The following is a 22,287-nucleotide window of genomic DNA, read 5'->3' as shown; positions in this document are numbered from 1 at the left end:
ACTGGAAAACTTCCCTTCTTCTTTCTTCCTTTGCTATTGTTCTGCAAGTCCAAGTTTACTTGTGTAGGTACCTGTGTTGTTCTATAATAATGTTGGGTTTTTTGTAATTCTCCAATCTCATTCTTAATGTGATTGTTCACTTGTTCAGGCCTGTGTTAAAGTTTCTCTTTCTTAGCGTATTTCAAGCTAGTTCAAATTTTCCCCTATCCTGTTTTTGGGAGAAAAATAGTCTGTGCAGCCAGGTCAGGCTGGTTAATTGGTTAATTAACTCACCATTCTGACCTGAAAATTCCCCAGGTCTGCCATGGCTGTCTCAATAGGAATCCCAGCTATCTGTAAGGGACTCCCTGACATTTTTGGCAAAACCCAAAAGTTTCTAGAAATTATATTATTCCGGCTTTTGTTCATTGTTTTTTTTGGTTTTAAATTCTTTCTGAACTCTTGGTCAAGGGTCACTTGCATGTCTTGTGACTTGTCTATTACTTGCACTTTTTAGTTCAATTGTTGTAATGCTTCTCCATTGATAGTAGATCCAACTGAGATTTCTCAGAATCATATGAATCACTTGCAGTAAGAAAAGAAATTGGTAACTCCCATTTTTTTTTTTCTCTGATAATCTCCTCCTTCTAAAGAAGTGTTGTTTCCTTGAATATACTGGGACATGAGATGATCTCTGAGTGATTTCCTTGAGCAACATGAGAGAGTCTTTTTGGCCATCACAGGGCCTTCCAATCAACTGAGTAAGGGTATTGGTCTCACAGAAGTGAGATTGTGTCTTTACAGTTTCTCTCATGCCTTTTCTCTTAATTTCTCCATATCTTCCTCTCTGTTTCTCATCAAAACACAACCCTTCACAAAGGAATTGCCTGCAATCGTTTCATGTGTCTGTGTTTGCTCTCAGACGTTCAGCACTGGGAATGAAGGACACACTTTAGGTTTAACAGGTTATGTAAAGGACTCTGGCTGCTGCTTATGAGCATTTCACTAGAGGACAGAGCTACTGCCGCTTTTGGAGTTCTCTTACAGCAATACTGTGAAATCAGCCAAGGATAATCTCTGGGGAAGGGCTTTGTGTGTGGAAGATTTGGTCATTTGAGGTCTCTGGGAATTAGTGGGGGTTAGCAGGACCACAGAGTGGGGCAAGGACTGAACTGGGGCCTCTCTGTTCCTTTTGCTATGTGTGAGCATTTGTGGCAGATTTGGTTACTAGAAAGGTAATGGTGTTAAAGGATGAAGCTTATGTTTCCTCAAAAATAAATGGAAAATAAATATTTGAGACCTTGTCCTGATTTTTGTTGTTGTTGTTTAGGGGGAGGTTTTGTTGAATTTGTTGTTTTTAAAAATAACTCATATGGGACCCAGGCTGTATCTTGGCAAACAACCTACTTATACTGATTTTTATGTGCTATCCCTTCAATTGTAATTGTTATGGTTCTCTTTGAAATTACCATGCTATAAACTTAATACCGCTGGTACATTCAGTTTTGTGGTCTGCAAGGAAAATGCAGGCATGCAGAATGAGAGCAATTAATTGAATTTACACTGACTGACAAGGGGCAAAGAGATGGGCAGGAGTTCAGGTGTTGCAGAGTCTGAACTCCAAACTGTCAAAGTGATGTGGAAATGAACACATGTTCATAATAGAGGCTTTGTGCTGTTTGTTGTCCTCTTAAAAACCTCAACTGTTTTGTAGTTTATTGTTGTAGTGTTTTATCTAGGAATTTTCAAATTAATTTTTATTTAGTGGTAATAAAGCAGAGAATCTCAGAAATATGTTTACAATCAAAGCAAGCTTTTTAATAATGGAATCAGCATCATATGTGACTCACTCTCTTCTAAATAAGGTCTTCATGTCCTCATTTTCAACTTAATTATGCTTTTAAATGTTGTACTTTAAAACTACTCATAAATTAGTATACAGTTGTTGTATTTAAATTTACCATTATTGGCAGCAACAAAAAAATTTCAGAGTGCTTGTTTTTTACAGTGAGGAAATTTGTGAACAGCTAAATATCTCTATCTGTATATATATTTTGCTTATCACAGCTGGTGTTTTGGAGATTTACTTTACTAACACACTAACATTAATACGCTGCGATGTCTAAAATGCCTTTAGCATGCCATTTACACTCATCTGAGAGATTTCATGAAAGTATGATATTAGTAAGCCTTCATGAGTAATCCATCATGCCTAGGAGACTTAATCAGATTGGACATGTGCTTACCCCTGGCTTAATAATTGTTACTTGTGTTATTACTGCCCTTATTTCTGTTTCATCTGCGGTAAAAATGTTCAGAATTTTAGTTGTAGTCCAATGCATTATAATCACGGTTCTCCACAAAACACAGCACAGCACAAAACCTACACCCACAATTCATATTTGATGTGTAGTAAAATCTCTTGCTATTCCTTTTAAAGGACAAAACAAAAGTTTAATATTTCTTCAGGACTGTTGAGGTAGCAGCATTAAATATTAAAACATTTAAATGTGCAGAACTGATTAATTCGGAATATATCAGAGCTGCTCATAAATGTTTAATATCTGTATTTTGCCTGATTGGATATAATTTAAGTTATGTGCTTCTTCCAGCACTCTAGGACCAGGTACTCATCTTTTATTTCTAGGAATGGTTTAAATATCATTCCTTTTATTACAGGTTAATATTAATGCCTCAACCTTTGGCTGTTATCGTTCATTCTTTTATGGAACCTACTTCAAAATTAATCACCTGAAGTCTGAGAGCAGCTGTTAAAGTTCTTTTTAAGTGTACCTTTCAAAAATATAGTTCAGTTAAAATTTGTACAACCTCTCTAGGATGAAAGCTGAAATTTTGTCTTTGCAACATTTATGCATTGCATTTAGAAAAGCAGAAATATTTGCAGGGAGGATTGGGACTATGCAAGTCCTGGATCTAGTCTGAAGTTAAGCTCGGGCTAAGTTGTAGCCGTGTTGGTTCACAATGAACAAATTACACTAAAAGGTGAAGAATGACTGTCAGTACCTCTGGGGGAGAAGGGATAGACCTGACTGGCATGTTGGCGTCTGGCTGCTGAACCAAAAATTGATCAAAATTGCACCCAACTGCAATGGTGAGACAGCCTCGTGTGTTTACTGGTGCTGTAGGGAACATAATGATCTCTGCGGAAGGCTATAGGTCTATCTGAGACTTAGCACTACGTCTGGTCTTATGCCCAAATGCCAGTATCATTTATCTTCACTAATTTACAACACTAGCACTGTTAAAACTCCTAACAAACAAATCAGCAAATCCTATACAGAGAAATTCTTAACTGTGTTTTTGTTCCCCCAAAAGCTACTTACTGCAACAGTGCTGTGCCTGGGTGTATTTCCTGCCCTAGAAATGGTACAGTGAGGAGGAAAGGATGGACCTCATCTTTTAGCTGTTCATTCTGCTGGGGCACTGCAAGGCCCCCACCAGGGCAGTGCCCCACCGGGCTGAAAGGAAAACAAAAACTCTATAGGAGCACCTGCCCCAAAGCATATATGGTTTTGCAGCACTCACCAGGAAGCATGCTTAGCATACAGCATTAGCAGTGCTCCATACTAGTTCATTTTTTTGCTTAACAGGCTTTAAATTATTTTCATTGCATTTAGTGCTTTATCCTGATCTCTGTGAAGTTAATGGCTGAAGCACCATTGCTTGTAATGAGGCCCAGCTGCCTGAGAATGCCTCGAATATAATAAAAGGGCTGCCAAGCAATTTGCTGTGGTCCAAGGTAGAAATCTTGCTTTGATGCAGTGCTTTTCCCTTTTGAATAGTGCTTTCCACAGTACGAAGCAGAATGCTGGTTGCTGCAAAAAGCAAGCTCGAAGTTTAACAGAGAAGAGGATGAGCTCAACAATGGTACAGGTTAATACCCTGTTGTGCATCCAAAAATATCGATTCTAAGACTGTTTTCTTGACTTAAATGGCTTGGATTTTTTGCTGTCTGACTTTTTGAGCTAGTTAGGTATAATATATCTCTGTAGCACGTATTTCTGCTTGTCCTTGGAGACCTGTGGGAATGCAAAGGAGAGGAGGTAGCATGCTCCCTCTCATTACAAAGATGTGGGGCATGGAAGTTGTCCTTAGTGAGGAAGTGGAAGTCTAAAGTCAGCATAAATCATAAAATATATAGAATATGACCTTTTTTCTGAGGGATTTTCGAGGTAGATCTCATCTTGAACTCTGAGACAAGTCTTGCAGCTCTGCATTATCGTTCTCAGAGATGCTGCTTAATGATAGCTTGGTTTCTTTTTGACTTTGTTCTTCAAGACTTGAGGAACTGCCAAGTTCTCCCTGTTTTTGACAGGTTAATATAAACAGCAAAATGAATATATTGCCCAATCTCCTTTTGTATGTGAGCTCACAGGAAAACTGTGTTTAGTCATGTTTATTTCAGGGTTAGCAATAAGGAAAAATATGTCAGATGTGAAAGAGGGAAAAAAAAGTCATAAGAAGGCATTATAATGCACTCAAGTAGAGGAAAAGTGCCCCTTTGCTCTCTAGGAAATGGAATAAAAACAGTTCCAGCAGGAATGATTTATAATTGAAAATGCAACTTTTGCAGAATGAAAATCTTACTTGGGAAAAAACCTATCATTTTTCTCGACTTTTTTTTTTTTTGGATAACAAAATTTTGGATAGGGGAGTTTGACTCAAATTAAATGGGTTTTTTAGTACTTTTGCTTTCAAGTTCATTGAATTGAATATGAAATTCACATTGTTCTTTGTCACCTCAAGGATAATTCATTTTTTGGTATGTAGTATCGCAAAGTCTGTGATTAGGATCTTACGGCCTTTACTCTATTGGAAGGTTGGATGTATCAACCAGATTGTAAAAGCTGGAGCATAGTGAAATGCCTCCCCTGAGGTGGAGGGAGCACCTGGCACAAAGTGTTTGGATAGGACATTAAAATATTGATTTAGATTAAAATAGGTTTTTTTTTTCATTTCAGTTAACAAAATGAACTGAAATATTCAATTTCAAGCTGAAATGATACTGGAGAAGATAAAAGTATTTGATTTTCATTGAAAATGGCATACTAAGAATATTGTATCATTTATGAATTTCTAAGCATTTCAGCCTCCTAAAAGCTGTTCATTATTCCCTCTTTTCATATTCAAGATAACAATAAATGTTCAAATACTATTGGCACTGCACTATTTCTATTATTTATTGAAGGGGCTTATTTAGCAAAATTGCAAATTCAAAGTTTCTTAAGGTTTAGGTAGGAGGATGCATTTACTTCTGAACTAATGTGGTGAAAGATGTACAGAGGGGGATTCCTAAGACACCCTTTGTTGTGTGAATTTTTAAATGTATTTCACTCCATGCTTGCTGATTGCTGCCTATTCTGTATTTTGAAAGTTCATTGTACAGTGCATCCCAGCTGATGCACAGACCACACCCATATCCAGATCCATCTTTCTCTACTCTGCTTATCTGATTCTTCTTACTCATCCTCTGGGAGAATATATATATATAACTGGGAGGGTTATACAGACGTCAGAGTCATTCTTTGAATCAACTGTGGGATTTAAAAAAGAAGTGGAAGACAGTATTGAATATATGGTTCCCCAGAAGCATGCTACTTATATTTATGCCTAATTTCTTCATAGCTAGATCTGTGTGATGTATGAAGCGGCATGACTACTTGTATTAGTATCTAGCCATTCTTCTGTGCTTTAATTACTGAATTAGAGGGAGACATTGAGGGTGAACCAGAGACTTCTGCCATTTTTTCTCAAAATGTTTGACTTCTCAGAGAGCCCAACTTCAAACAGCTGCAGTAAAACCAATGTAGAGTCTTCTCCTATGCAGAAAGTTTCTCTTATTTTCTCTTATTCAAGGCATTGCAGATTGACACTGATGTTACTTGTTGAGCCAGGAGCTGGAACAGAATGTTAAATGTTCCTCTTCCATATTTAGGCTCATGTTTCTTTTTTCTGGTTGCTTAGATTTTTTTTTTTTTTTTTTTTTTTTTTTTTTTTTTAGTGTAGGTTTCTGCTGGTGAAAATACCTGGAGTATTTTCTCCTCCTAGTAATTCTGTTGGAAAGGATGTTGAGGTTTATACCCATCGTATACATATACAACATATTGGAGTCATTTCTGCCTTGACCTTAGTAATTCCTGAGAGGTGTTGGTCTAACTTGGCACTGAAACAGGGGGTTGGAAGAACTTCACCATGGTATACTTGCATTAATGGCCTGTGTTAGTATAGGTGTCTGGTGTTATTGGGGCCTTATGTGGTGACAATACTCATTCAATGATGTAAAGACATGCCACAGAACAGGAGACAGAATGACCAGCTCAGGTCTATGGATTTAACTGTGTTCCCAGTGTTACATTGTGCCTTGTCTGGTCAGTGGTGTTTGGATTGAATAAACTTGATTAATTTTGCCACTTTTTTGCTTAATTTGGTTTGTTGGGGGTTTTCTCAGGGGGGTTGTTTAGTTTCTTTGTTTCACACTTAAAATTTTCTTTGACACACTGATGAAGAAATGCTAAGAAGATAAAAGACTTCTTCACTTTTTTTTTCTGGCAGAGATCTGCTAGTTATCATGGCTCTTGGCTAGCTTGGCTTTTTTCTGAGGCTACAAATACATGCTATTCTGGCAATTAGTTTAGCTCTTTCTATTGCTAATAACCTCTTTTCTAGAAGATGGGTTGTGCTATTTGCACAGCTTAGAGTGTCAGGTGACTGACTTTCCCACAGAGTAACTCTGCTTTTTGAGCCTTTGTAAATATATTTACCATTTTAGCCCTTTTCCCCTCTTATAATAATATGCAGAACCTCACCTGTTCTGGAGGTACTTCTTAGTAATTTTCTCCTGTGGGATGTGAAGACCTCTGTGACACAACAGTGCACAAGCCAGGGAGCTGTAGGCTTGCAGCAATCCAAGGCAGGTGGCTGTGGGATTTATTTTCCAGAGAGCCAAGTGCCTCTTTTTGTTCTAACAAGATATGAGTCATAGCAGGGACATGGCTGTGAATACTTATCGCTTTCACTGGGATGTGCAGAGCAGAAGGAATTTCAGTATGGAAAGAGGACATGAAGTGATTTGTTAAAAATCAGTTATTTGCTAGGGGAATGTGTACTGGTCTTATCTGGGATAGTTATACACACCAGGGACAAGAACCATGCTGTTCCCCTTGTTTTTTTAAGAACAGAAAGTGACCACTTGAGAATTTGCTGTATTTATAAAGTATTTAACAAGTAACTAACTGATAATGACAAGTTCAACACAAGTCATTGTGCTGCAGTTGTATTTTTTTGTGTGTGCATGGTTTGGTTGGTTGCCTAATCAGAATGTTGGACTCAGACTTTTTGTGAACGTTTAGAGGTGGTAATGTATCTGTCACCTGTCTAGAAACAGGAGTCTAGAAGGAACCTTCTTTTATCTTCAGATCCAACCCCTAGCCCAAGCAAAATAAAGAGAAGGCACTTTGAGGATTTTCTCCTAGAATCCTGTCAAATGTTTCATAATCACAACCTGCCACTGCTGCTGTTCCAGCCCTCTGCCTTTCTTGTTCGGCAGTTGACCAATGTAACAAACCTAACACAAAGCACCCACAGCTCTTTCTAAAGCGATGTACCTGCAGCCATACCCCTCCTGAGATAGCTGTCAGTTACTTGGGATGCTCAGCCTTTACAAACCACACTGTAAAGAATTACACTGTAAAGAATAAACATATCTATTGTCTGACTGTCCCCATCTCTGCCTCTGACCCATTTAGCCACAAAACCATAAAGACGAGAGAAACAGATGCTACTGAGTTTTAATGTTGCTCTTACTTTAGGATTTTTTTTTTCTTAGCACGTTATTTTCATTCTTTTGACTCAATTTTCATTAGGTGTTTATATGTCAGAGGATTAGTGAATGTTTTTCGTATTTTAGCAGATTCCTTACTGTGTTGTTCTGATTTGAACCTTTGGAAAAAGGTATTATTTTATTTATTTGACCTTGCAGTATTAATATCAAGTGTATGGTCAAAGGATTGTATTAATATTTGTTAGAATCCAGCCATTCATATGCCAGAATTCAGTACAAATACTGCTTTATATTTTTCCCATATAAATCCTCATTTGATCCATTCTTTAACTTCAAATGTCAATCCATCTCTAGGCTATTTAATATTGTTGTTCCAGTTTATAGATGCAAGTTGTGTAGCTTTTTTTTAAATAGCATTCTACACCGACTAAATGAGGGACTGTACTTAACAGAATTATTTTGTTGCATGAATCATACATACAAAATTAAATCACATTTTTGAACTTGTGTCTGTTCCCATAAAAATACTCTTCCTTCTGTTCATAGTTCTCAGCAACTTTCACTGCTTTTCAGTCTTCACTTTTCCATGCTAATTTTCTTTATTTTCTCCTGTGCGCTCTTGCCCCCTTGCTCCCAAGAGTCTACAGCCAGCCCTCCCAGAGTCTGACTTGGTAACAACTTTGGGTCTGGACAGACTCTGCTGGGTACATCTCTTGTACAGAAAGGACTCTGAGATGAGCAGTTTGGGTGAGGAGGAGGATGTTCTGCATACTCACACCCAGCCAGATGAATCCCAAGTCTGGTATTAAAAAAAATACCTGTGTGTCCCTTTGGCAGATGCTATATTGGAGGCCCAACATATTTAGACTGCAAAGCACCAGGTTATTTAAAGTCTCTTCCTTCTGCAGTCCATCAAGCCATCTTATTAGGCTCTGGTTTAAGGAAGATAAGTAAAAATATATTGAAGTTTCTGACTCTATTTATCTTTATTTCTAACTCTTGTTCATGATCTAAACATAAGACTATCCCAGCTTTCACTTGAATTATATCCCACAAGGAATCCACTGAGGAAGGAGGACTGTGGCTGATGGGGAAGAAATGTCATTGTCATGGCTTGAGGCCATGATGTTAAAAGTGGTCAAAATGATAATGGGAACTTATTAGGAAGGTAACAGCCTTGTATACTGTGATGCTCAAGGTAGTAAACTTTAATGCTGTGTTACTGAAAAATGAAGTTGATGGTGGTGGGGAACAGAGACAAAAATAATGCAGAATATATGGAACAGGATAGGGAGGATTGGGAGAGAATTTTGAAATATATCACCTCAATGCTAAGCATGAGTAAAAAACCTACCCCACTGAACCTTAGGAATTACGAGGAAAGGAGTGAAGACTGAAACAATTGGCATAATTTTTACCACTGGGTGTTCAATACACTGCTATACCCAGACTTCTGTGTCATGCATGTGTCTGGTTGCCTCTGCTGTGAAAAAATATAGTAAAACTATATGATGATGATAGAGAGAATATATTCCTGTGTAATAGGAAGCTAAAATTTCCTTAATTTTAGAAAAAGGATAGTTGAGAGAGTTATGAAAGTTAGCTATAAATGTTGAATTCTGTTGATAAAGCAAACACTTCACTGAAAATACAAGAATTCAGAGAAGAGAGAACTTAAGGAAAAACATTTTCATACATTATGTAAATAAACGGTGGAGCTCCTTGTCTCCTGAAGCTATAAAAGTATAAGCTGACTGTGGGTTCATTCAATCCCCTCACCCTGGTCAGTGATAAAGATATTAAAAAGGAGTGGTCCCAATACTGGGCCTGGGGAGCACCACTTGCAACTGGCCACCCCTCTTTGGGCTCGGCCTTCCAGTTTTTCACCCAGTGAACACTGCACATTTTCAAGCCATGGGCAGCCAGATGTTTCCTTGTTCTCCAGCATCAATTGAACTCCTGCATTTCATGATATTTGCTCATCATAATTCATGTGCCTGTAAAAGGATTTGTGTTATTTCAGCCTGAGGTAAACATGTTCAACAATCTGGTTTCAGAGGGTGTGCTTCCTTAGCTGGAATTAAGACAAAAGTTCTTGCAAACGTTTAGATATTACTGAGTTATAATAAATTTCTAGTAGATAATTATACTTGCTCTCTTTTCAAGCCAGCCTTCATTTTCTCTTTCAATGCTATTGTTAACTGTGTATTGAGAGGTTGTTTGTCTTTTGAGGACAGCAGAATAAAGGGATTTACCAAACTCTTCTGAAAATCCACACAGTGCAGAAATATTCAAACCTTCTAAATAATTTATTGAGAGCACAGCCAACAATATGAAATTTTCATGTATGGGTATCAAGCAGGCAATCTCACATAAACTTGAAAGGCATGAAAAATAAGGTTAGGCTTCAAAACGGCGGTCAATATTCTCAGGCTTAGAGTGATAAAAAGGTAATCACAATAATATTTAATCTATTTTTTAAGAAAAATTTTATATTGGTGCTTTTCATAGAAGCATGACAGAATTTGGCTTCGAAACTTAATAAGGGTGGTGGTTGCTGAATAAGGACACAAGATAGTTCCAACATACACCAGTAACCAGGCTCGTTTCATGCCCTGTGCAGCTGATGAGGTCTGGGAATGATCGTCATCTCTTCCCGTCTTCTCCTGGGACCTTGGATAAGAGAAATAATATCCTATCACAAATACAAAATACATTTCACAATCATTTGAGTCTAATCATCATGTAAATACTGTTAAAGCGTATTTTATGTTATGTTGATAACTCTCATGTTTACAATATTTTGTTGCCTAGAGGTGCATTTCAATAAATAGTATGATTTGGTTTGTGCTTCTTAAGTTAAAACTGTAAATAACTGTCCTTTTCAATCATTACAGGAAATGGAATTTTAATGTTTATTCTTGTTTTGGCTATGGCACACAATTTAATTCAGTGGTTAAATTTTTAGACGTAGCTGATGTACATTTTAGTGAAACATATTTTGTTTCAAATGCGGGTTATTGTGTTTACTGCTTAAACTCCATTGATACTATTCAGACCTCTGTGAATTATCAAATGGAATAACAGACATTTGCTGATACCCTTTGGAGTGTTTTGGTACTACAAGGGCTTGCTAAGTTGCTAAGCATTAGTGATATGTTTGGCATAACACAAGAAAGAATATAAAGATTGTCATTGTCTCTGATGTCCTTGGATGAGCTCTGGGTTCTGGGATGTTTAATTCCTGCTCCATTCCCTCTGATGTGGGTGATAGTTGGACATTTTCATAGAAATTGGATAATTAAGTTACTCTGTGTGAATGGCTCTTGGTGGGAATAATCTCAGTTTAGCCTTCTTCAGTGTTGACATCTACAGCTGAGCTTTATAATCTGAGCTTTCTTTGTAGTCAGTGAGGAGAACCAGACATTTCTGGAGTGTGATTCATCTGATCTGTTTTAAACATCAACATTAGGGTGAGATTTACAGCCTAAATGGGGTGACATAAATAGATGTGATGTTCTCTGGAGCTTTATATAGCAGTAGCATACATTCACTGGGCCACTGACTGAAACCTCCATCTTCTCCTTCCAAGAAGGCTGCCCCAAAAGGAAGAGAGGACGTGCCTCTCGCTGTGCCAGCTGGTATTCCCTTTTTCACATACAAAATGCAATGCCTGCAGCTAAGGGGCACTGGCTGGGCCACACAGACACTAGAGTTTAAAATATTTTAAAATGATATTTTGTTGGGAAATTTTTGAAAAGTTTTGAATTGTCTTAGCTAGGTGAGAGCCTTAATTGCCCATCTGTTGGTTATAAGCAGGCAGCTATGACAGCAGCCAGTCTTACCTCTTCTCTGTCAGGTCTCTGCACTGTGCCAACGTGTTTGGTGATGCCAGCTGGAACAAAGCACCTCTCTGCTCAATGTGGCCAAGCTTCTGGTGGCTTTGAATATGGTCAGAAATGTATTTAAGTTAGGGATTTTGATACACAGGAAGTCAGACTCTTAGGTCTCACATTGGAAGTTTCTTTACAGGTTTAACCATGGGACTCTTCCCTTTTATTGAGATGGGAGCTCTGAAGCATCTTGGACCATGTAAAGAAATATGACTAATTCCTTATAGTTTAGGAACATAAGAATAAACACTTCTTATACTGCTGCTGATGTCATTGTCGCTGTCTTGTTATTAACTTTCAAAAATATAAGTAATGTCTCTGCAAATAGTTCTTTCACTAGGCTGATAGGCTACTCTGCATCGATGACAAATGATGTCTCTGGATATCATGTTACGGACATCTTGCCACACATCTGCAATCTATTTTCAGTTCTCTGTTGCTCGTTACCAATTTAGGAAAGGATTTAAAAAGCTTTAAAGACACAGAGATTTGATGGAGCATGGGACAGAAGAACTGAAGCGATACTGTAATACAAAGCAAGGCCAGACCAGATTTTGAAGCTGAAAAGTACAAAGTTCAAAACTTGTGCATTTTTACTCCCCTCTATCCTAGAGTAATTGCCAACTGGAATTACTGGTGAGGGCATCACAGGCTAGAGATGATGCTGTTCCATACAAGAGCTTCAAGAAAAGCTCACTGGTGTGTTAGTATGAATTAAGTGCTTTGGTTGTGGTCTTCAGAAAACCAATACCTAAGTGAGAATGCTTGCAGTTGTAAGGCTGCACATCTGTTTATTTAACCATGCTGAAATGTCTTTTTTCTGCTTTCTTCCACCTGCTTGGGGGAAATCAAAACAAGTATGAGTAAGAATCCTGTGGGTTTTCTGCTTTTGTTGCTGAATGATGTGTAGACCTGTGATTCATACTGTTCTTGCGTGTCTGCCTGGTGTTCATATTTGGAATAGCTGTATAATTATGAATTTCTCAATTTTGTGTTCTTTTGAAAGCAAAGTATGTCTGCGAGACGTAAAAATTAGTTTGATGTCAACACGCATTTCACTAGTCTTTTAAAAACATGTATTTTAGTAATAAGGTTCTGAGCGCCATTCAGAATTTACACTTTCTGGATACTTGTAGCAATGTATTCTCCACCATTCACTCACAAGCACATTTATGAGCACACTATTTGGAGAGCATACCTGTAAAACTCCTCCTGAGTATTTATAGAATTCTAATCACATGGTGTCTTACCTTTAAATAAGGCATCGGGGTTTAGTCTCTTCTTACCAGCAATTTAATCTGTAGTTGGCATTTCAGGAGTGGTCTGGTATTTTAAGGATTTGGAGTTGGTGTTATCTGTGCCCTGAGGGTGCTACATGCCTGAATGGGTCACTTGTGTTTGGCATTGTGTGCGGGTGGCAGAAAGGTTCCATTGCCTAAAATGGGGAACAAACTTGGGAAGGGACAAAGAGCATCTTCCCTCTGTTGAGGAGACTGAGGGGAGACGTAGCAGTCTACAGCTTCCTCATGGGAGGCAGCAGAGAGGCAGACACTGATCTCTGATGACCTGGGACGAGGCCTGAAGTTGTGTTGGGGGAGGTTTAGGTTCAGTGTTAAGAAAAGTTTCTTCACCCAGAGGGTGTTTGGGCCCTGGAAGAGGCTCCCCAGGGCAGTGGTCACAGCACCACCCTGACAAGAATTCCAGAAGCATTTGAACAATGATCTTTGGTCCATGTTGTCACCCTCCGGGACGGTGCTGTGCAGGGCCAGGAGCTGGACTTTGATGATCCTTGTGGGTCCCTTTCAATTCAGCATGCTCTGTGAATGTAGTATGGTGTTGACAGTCTTTGCTGTAGCGATGTTGGTCTCCATTCCCTTTGCAGGATGCTGCAGCACTGAAGGGACAGAGGCCTCTCTGAACAGTGCACCTGACTTGCAGATGCTGGTAGATTTTTTTTAGGAGTGAAGCCAAAAAAAAAAAAAAAGCCCCAAAAGCATTACTTCAGTATAAATAATTTATTTCCTGAGAGGATGGTTTCCAGCCATGACTCAGGTGTGTGGTGATGCAATATTAGTGTTACAGAGAACTAGCTTTGACCTTGAGAAGAACCTTAAAAAGTGCCTGTCATTGCTTTAATTCAAGAAAGACTCATTTCAGGAAGTCCACTGTCTGAGGTGATTCCATTTCACATACCAGAATTATTTTCTGTTCTTTCTATGGCACACGGAAGTGCAGTTTTACATGGTGGCTTTGTCTTGACCCACTTATGAAGTGTATGGGGCATCAAAGTTCTTTGCCTTTATCAGTTCCTTCTTGTACTTTGTGATTGTCATCGATAGCAGCCACAAATTCTGTGGAAATTCTGTGGAAATTCTGTATCTTTCAGCCTTCTTAGTGACATTCAGCTGGTGTTGAAGAACAGCCAAAATAGGTAAGGCCTGCCAGTGGCAGCTATCTCCTGAGATGATTCCCTTCCTCCACCTGGCACTTTTTCTACTTTTACAGTTTAGATGCATTGGCTGTATTTTGAGTATTTTGTTTATCAGTCAAAATACAGCCTTTTTGGAGAGTAGATCAGTCCCTTGAGGGAAGGTAAGGCAAATTTTATGCAATTACTTACCAATTAAAAGATTTCTATTATAGTACGCAATATGTGGGGCATACAGCACTAGAAAACAGTGAAAATTATAAGAATAGCATTAATTCCTTAAAAATATTTGACTATATCTACAGTTCAATGCCTTTTTTTTTTTTTTTCTTTCCTATTATGCTGCTGCTTCCACCTGTAGTATAATTTCAGCAGCATCTTTGCCAGCCTCCTTCTTCCCTGACCCGCTTCCTCCTCGAGACATGTCAGCTCCTGGCACTGCCAGAGGCTCTGCTGTTCCTTGTCCCACGGGAAGCTCCAGGGCCAGGGCTCTCACAGAAACTTGTTGTGCAAAGTGAAAGGCTTCTCCAGAAAAGGCTGCTGCATCCCCTCCCTTCCCAAGGAAATAGCAGCAAGGTTTCCCAGAGATGGCGGCCTCGGCGGGGTGAGGCCAGCCTGTGCTCCTGCCAAGCCAGCCCCGCTAGCGGCCGAGCACAGCAGCGGGTGAGTGCTGAGTGCGCGGCCGCTGCAGCCAGCAACTCCCCACGGCTTTTGGTGGGAAATTGAACTGAGGGCCTCGTGATTCTTAGAGACACGGTTTGTGACCACAGTCATTGTATGGAAAGAGGGGTAGGGCAGAACAGCACCAGATGATACTTCCTAGATCCAGTATGATCTCCTTTTCATGGAGCCCTTTCCTAGGATTTTACAAAACAAACTGGAATTATTCACTAATCCATGTATTCCTATCCCTGTGTCTTCTGGACAGGAATGTTTCATATCCATCAAACAAACGCTGTCCACTTGATTTAGAACGTGGACTGAGAGCGCACAGTGGACTGGTTTTGTGGCTGTTGAGCAGCATGTGAGGCTGACTCACACCTTGCTGCTGGGTTTTACACCTGGTCCCTTTTCCCAGTTACTGTGTGAGTCCCTGAACCTGTCTAGGGTTTACAGGCTGCAGGTGCAGATCCCATCTGCTTTTCATCTCCTTCTCTTGGCTACTTTCTCCAGCTGTGGTCCCCTCACCCCCATCACTCCCCATTTTTTTCTCCAAAAAATTCTCTATTGCCTGTACTCTTTTGTGACCACCTCTTCCATCCTAGTTCATTTTGCCCTCAGGTCTACATTTCTGTCTCCCAAGTTTAAGATACTAGTGATGGCATTGGTCAGACTTTTGGAGCAATTTTGCTTTTGTGACATTTTAGTGTTTCAAGAAGTGGGATTTTGATGAATTGATGTCTCGTCACAGAAGGATTAGATTTTGATAAAGATCCCTCTCTTTCCCCTTTCTCTCCAGCCAGCAGATATGACTTCCTGCTTTAAAACACTGAGAAACTTTCCAGATCAAAACGTCATCAGAAATGATATCTCCAAAAAGCACTTCTGCTCCAACAAAGCAGTATAGCTGGACTGAAATATTTTTCATGGGACTTTTTTCAGTGAGTTTTATTAGTCAGAGAGTGCTAAGAGTACTAAGTGAGGACAGAGTCTGCAGAAATATTTAGATACAAAAATGAAATGTCTCTGTTGAGCATATGTGAACTCTGATTTTTTTTTTTTTTTTTTAAATGTGTATATATATAAAATCTAATTTATCCAAAGTTGGAGGAACATTCTCACACTTCAGAGCAGAAGAGTCGATGAAAGCAAAGGACAGTGGAATTTTTCATCCAGGGCAACATATTCTCCTCTAACCTCATCTCAGAAATGAAATGTTTTGACTGAAATTCCTTCTTCCTTAAATAATTAAATCAGTCTTAGGGAGGAGACACCATGAAAAACAAACCAACCCAAGTAGTCCAAGGGGGTAAAAACTGGCAAATATCCCAGGAACTGAAAATAGAAGGAAGTGTTGAGCAATTCTTAAAGCAGTTACCACCTTTGCCTCTAAAATTTGCAGTGTGCTATTGTCTGATCAGTAGGTTGTTCCAAAATGCATCCCCCATGCATTTCTTGGGAAGATGTTCTCAGTCCCTCTTACTGGACTCTTTCAACGCACTTGGGGGTTTCCTGCCTCCATCTGCACCTCGGGCTATGTGCTCCCATCCCTGGTGTGAGGGGTGAGACGAGGAGAGAGGCCGGTGCTTGCTGCCTGTCCCGGTGCAGCAGCCGGGAGGGCTGGCAGGGGGGCTGCAGGGTCCAGCACAGCCCTGCCCAGCCACTCAGTCCCCACTGAGAGGAAGGCCTCCTCACTGCTTCACTCACCCAGTTCTCCTTCCAAAGAAGGGTCTTGTGGAGGATGGAGCAGTGCCTGCTCGGGCTTACAGGTGACACCTGCTGCTGTGTTGTCCCTTGGGTGCCCAGCCCCTTGCCTGCCCAGCCCTGGCTGCTCTGTGGCCTCCTAGGTGTTTTCCAAAGTTCCAGTGGGTCATGGCATTGGTCCTTGCCTCTGTAATGCCAGATATTTGACATCACATGGCATGAGCCAGTGTAAAGACATGAACAAAGGCTGGTGGAGGGAAACTTCTTGTTCTTTTAGAAGAGGAATTTAGGACCCCACAGTAAAAAGCCCTAGCCCCTGTATAAAATCACAGTCCTATTGCTGGGCTGTGCATTAACACAGCTTTCCTGTTCTTGGTCATTATCACTTGCCATAGTGTGTGTTTTCTTTCATTTTATGGGAATTTGATGTATTTCACCGGTGGGTAGGGAAAAAAATGATCACTGAGAATGTCATGATTATTTTTTTTTTCTCTCTTGAAGAAATGTGGAATTAATCTGAAATGTATGACACATGTATAATAACAGCCTAGTGCTCTGTTTTTAAAAAATGTACTAGAGGCCTTATGCAGTTTCCCAGAGGCTTAATGAGGGAACCATACTGTGTTGGAAATTTTTCAACAATAAAAATTGACCTATTAGATGCTTATGTAAAATGAGCGTTGACAGTCACACAAATATGTCCAAAGTCAAATACAGGCATTGTGAAATATCACTTCTTTCCCACAGAGAAACTGGTCACCTGTTCACAGTAGGCTTTTGCATTATATCCTATCCAGTAAAGAATAAGATGCTTCCCCACAGGGAAACAAAATGGCAGCAAAGTACTGGCCCAGTGCCCTTCTATCAGTGCTTTTCACTGACTCTTTTGCCAAGTCTTCAGAAATAACACATAGGCATACTTTTCAACATATGTTTTGCCTCTTTGTTGGTTTAAAGACATAAAGGGAAGAAAAGGTCATGTATTATTCACCACTTCCTCATCAAATGCAGAAAGAAAATCATTGTTTGCTTGTTTGACATCATTTTACTCTCCTTAATACATCTTTTATTTTTGAAAAACTCTAGAGTTTTTTACTGTTCTTTCGACATCTATCAGAAGTAGCCTGTTCTTAAAAACTGAACATATGGCTCTGAAACTGCATCTGAATTCAGGGAAGTATCTATTGCAAAACACTGAAATTTGGAGTCATGGGAGCAAGTAAGTTGGATTCAGGGTTTATTCAGTGTAGTATTGAATAATCAAAGAAAATGAGATAATTAAATACAAAGAATTGAAGAATAAAATAAACATGGTAAATACTGTTCCTCTGCTCAAATTAAGCTACTGTCAACATTTTAATGTTTTTTAAAATATTAAACACCGAAACACTGATTTTAAGCCAAAGGTGCACCACAGAAGAAACACTGACTATTAGGACTTAAGAAACGCATCACTTTCTCTGTAGAATGTGTATCACCAATGAATGTCCTAGCAGTCACCTCGGAGTACCTTGCTTCAGTTTCCTGGCTAGTCAATGGCTCATGGTGTCTCCAGCAAAAGAGGGAAATAAAAGGAGGTAGAATGTGATTTGGGGAGTGATCAGAGTTTATCAGCAATCCCTGACAGACGCTGCTCTCTACAAGTTAAGGGAATAGAAAGGATTGAGGTATGAAGCAGGATGTGTGGTAACTGAGATCCAGATGCATCCTCAGTGTATGAGGCTAAAAGTCATAAGATTCTTCTTCAGCAGAGAGAGCTTTTTGTTTTTTTTAATTGATCTTCATATGGTTGGTGACTGCCCAGCCCTCTGATTTGTGGAGGTCTCTCTGCCTTTGAAGGAGTCAACAGCTCCTCCCTGTTTTGTATCGTCTCTGGACTTGCTCATTATCCCTTCCAGTCCTGTGCCCAAATAATTTATGAAGACATGGAAGAGCACAGGGTCTGGAGGGCACAGGATGGAGCCCTGTGGAACCCCACTAGTGACAAGTCACCACTCTGATGTCACCCCATTCACTGTAACCCTTTGTGCCCGACCTGTGAGTCAATGATGCGTTTAGCCAGCCGTGTGCTGGACATCCTGTCCAGAAGGCTCCTGTGAGAGACAGTATGAGGCTACTGCTTTTCTGAAATCCAAAAGGTTTTTATGAACTGGTTTCCCTTGTGGGTTACCTTGTCAAACACACTGAAGTAAAAATATGAAAATTATTGTGTACAAGAATTGAACAAATATTGCAAGAATTGTCAATTCTAACAAAAATTCCAATATTACTCGTACTTGCCCTTTGGTTGTTTTCTGCTATTACTTAACAATCTCTTAAAAATACATTCCTGGGCTATTTAAATACATGCAATCTGTAATGTCTCAGATGCCCATATAACTTAAATGTATAATATTATAATAAGCATGATAACCTTAACTGGGCACTCTATTTAGATACAGAAAAAACAGTACCATAATCCTGATTATTTCATTGCTTTTACTACAGTTTAATGTCTGGACAATTGCTTACAAGCCATATATCCCAATGTGCTATTCTCTAACTCACTGTGCATTTCATGAATACCAGAGTTTATGCTCCTGGCAAAGGCAACTTCCCAAGCACCAACAGAAAGTAAAAGTAGCGTGAATATTGGGGGAATTCAGGTGGATTCACTGGACTGTATGATCTAATTCAAGAGCAAGAGCCTGCACACAGAACACATATAGGATCTTAATCATAGTATTTACACTTATTTTTTTTCTCTCCATTTCAGTGACTATTTCGACAAGTACCTTCTTTGATGGCTTACTGGTAACTGGGCTCTACACATCTACCAGCGTTCAGGCTTCCCAGAGTGTTGGTGGTTCCAGTGCTTTTGGATTTGGTAAGTCCAATGTAATTTGCCTTCTGCAAACCACAGTAATGAGTACTTGATTGTACAGAGGACATCAGTAGCAACAGTTACTGGAACAGGTTAATTTAGACTGAGTTATCAATAATACATGGAAGTCAGTGGGAGTCGATGAGATAAGACAGTGGCAGCTTTTAGGAAGCTTTTATTGCTTCTTGTGCCACCTTCACCTTTGCTCAGCCCTGGTATTAGGATGCTGAATAATATAAATTTTTAAGAGAGAAAAATCTCAGCAGATAAATTGTTTTAAACAGCCATTTCTAACTGGTGTGACAATTTGTATAAAGTGAAGCATTTAGCCCAAAGCCTCTAAGTGTTTCTTGGGCTGAAAACCTGTTTCCTTTAAGCTTATATCAACCTACTTTTCCACTCAGTTGATAGCATTTTCCTTGAAACCAGAATGCTGGTCAAGATATTTTATACAACCAATTATTTACCATGTCCAAAAAGCAGAATTGTAGTAAAAGGGATATGATAGGCTTTGCAAAATTATCATGCATTTCAGGTTCTGTTGTAGCCCTCAGCAGTAGCAGCAGTGGTAAGGACAAATATTTTTAAAATAATCCTTTCTAAATTTGTGCAAGTAATTGACAGCTATACCCTCTGCAGTTTGTTATTTGGTAGCATTTTTTATATCCTTACAAATAATTGTAAGAATTTTGTTCCTCAAATTGGAGGAATTCAGTGACCCTAACAAGCAATCTGTGGTGAAGGTACAGAAACGTGTACCAGTCGTATGGGACACCAACTGCACTGCACTTGCAGTTGCATGTTTAAATGCTAATTTTTCTGCTTGGGGATCAGAATTGAGTATTTTCTTCATAATAACGTCTCATGGTACTTACTTTTGTTATAAAGCATGTAGAGCATGAGTGGTCTGGGCATTTGACTGTCATCCAGCAAGCATACATTTGCTTGTAAATGAAAGAATGTAATGTAAATAGCACATTATTTAAAACTGTTCACTGGGATAATTTGAGAAGGGTTTTGTTTCTGTGGATAACACCACAGTTCAGCCTCAGACTTTCTGCTCAGCCTTTCAAAGGCAAGAGCATGGCTGGCACAAGTATTTCATGCCTTGTACAAAGGGCACTGAAAGATTCCCTTTTCTAGAAGAATTTTTACTGCTGTTTCTCCTTTCCCCCTGGACTCTTTACAGAATGAATAGAATCTGATGAAGTAAGCAAGACAGAAAGAAATTATCCATGTGAAATTTCTGGGATGGCCAAGTCTCTGGCGAGATATTACCTTGCTGTAAAATAAGTGTTTGTGTCACATCATTGGGAGATCATGGCAAACTCACTGGGCAAAGTACACCGGTCATGTTTAATTACAACCAAGTATTTGAGAATAACAATTAAGCAAAATTTTAAGAACCTAAATACTTCTGTGCATTTTCAAAGAATGCCTATTTTTCCCTACATGTGTATCTACCTGGACAGAGCAAGGCTGTTCTAGTTGATGTTTTATTCAAACAGATGTTAAAGTAACATGTGATGAATGACAGAACAAACAACGTGGCCTTCTTTAACTTCCAAAGGTCATTCTCTAGCTCTGGATGTGTTACCCTGACATTCTGTCACTGTAAGATGACCAACAATTAAAGTGGTGACACATGTGTTCTGTATGCAAAAGAGGCTCCAAGCCTACAGGCTGGAAAAATGCAGCAGCCAAAGTGATGCAAAAACAGTCATGCAGAGTTGGAGCTACTTCATTGTGCGCATCAATACAAATTCTCAAATATCATGCCTAGGGAGATCTGATGCTCTGTTTTGAGCATGCCTCCATCTGTGTTAGAGAAAAAGTGCTGCCATCTCTAAATCGTTTTTTTTAAATTCTCTGTGGGTAAACTGTAGGGTCAGTTGTGTTACACTGTTAGTTAAAAAATATTTAAAATAAAATTCTCAATTTGCTGTTTTTCTTTGCAATTTTCTAGGCCTGTATATATACTGGAAAAAGATTTTAAAAAACCCTATCTGAATGTTTCATAACAGACGATGCTCTTGTGCAGTGTCTTTGAAGTCATAGTAAAAAATAAACAGTGAAGGAAAAATGGCAACGGCTTTCAAATGTAATTTTATACGAATGCTCAATCTATGATGTACTGATGGCTCCCAGGACTAAGAGCTGCATAAACTTTTCCTATCTCTACTTTGCAGTGAGAGATGAGAAAGCTGGCCTCTTCTGAAAAGCGCTTAGCATGTAAATGATACACTTTAAAAATTATTTGGTAGTTTTAAAAAGTAGAAATATTTTAAAATCTACCATTTTCAGTAGAAAAATAGAGCAATCTCCACAGTATTTAATATGTTGTTTAGTAAAATAGTAGGTGGGAGTGACATTGTTTTGCTTTCTGAAGACAACATAAAGCACTTTCTCCAGAAACCCCGCATCCATCTGTTGTGTCATCATTTCCAATCAGCAAAGAAGCTGTTTCTCCTTTGAGGCAAGTGACTGTGATATTCAAGTTTAGCTTGCTGGAAATCATTATGCTTTTTAATGTTGAGGACTAGTCAGGTTCAGAGACCTCAATTCAAAGATTTATGCGGTTTATCACAGATTAGATGGGGGAAGGTGGGGGAAAAGATGTGCCTTTAAAACCTTAAGATAGTAATATTCTGAAATTGGGTTGATAGTGGTTGCTTATGGTGCAGGGAAGGAATATTTTTCCTCCCTTGCAATATTACCATTGAAATGCTCTTGTCTGTCTCACACAGGAGGTCACAGTAGATTATCATAATCTTCCAGCCTGCAACAATTTGAAGCCTCCCTAACATACATATGTCTCTTCTGTGCTATGAGCTACTGTGTTGTGACTACAGTGATCTTTTACCAGTTTAGGAAGTTACTTTATGGAGACACAATCATTGTCAGTTATAACAGTTAACCATGTCAAGAAGCTTTGAAGAAAAAATGATAAAATATTTTA

The 22,287-nt window shown here is 39.1% G+C and overlaps 1 protein-coding gene across 2 annotated transcripts in view; it reads left to right on the top strand.

Annotated features, from left to right (window-relative positions):
• Positions 1-22,287, top strand: part of RELN (reelin) — a 279,101-nt gene that overhangs the window by 25,745 nt on the left and 231,069 nt on the right. For both annotated transcript variants that reach the window (XM_040061406.1, XM_040061404.2), the window contains exon 2: positions 19,221-19,331. In XM_040061406.1, coding sequence (XP_039917340.1) covers positions 19,221-19,331 — 111 coding nt within the window. The remainder of the gene's footprint in view (positions 1-19,220; positions 19,332-22,287) is intronic.

This window comes from Hirundo rustica, chromosome 4, assembly GCF_015227805.2.
Source record: "Hirundo rustica isolate bHirRus1 chromosome 4, bHirRus1.pri.v3, whole genome shotgun sequence".
NCBI classification, from domain to species: domain Eukaryota; kingdom Metazoa; phylum Chordata; class Aves; order Passeriformes; family Hirundinidae; genus Hirundo; species Hirundo rustica.
The sequence above is the reverse complement of the archived record's forward strand: the minus strand, read 5'-3'. Positions and strand labels throughout refer to the sequence as shown.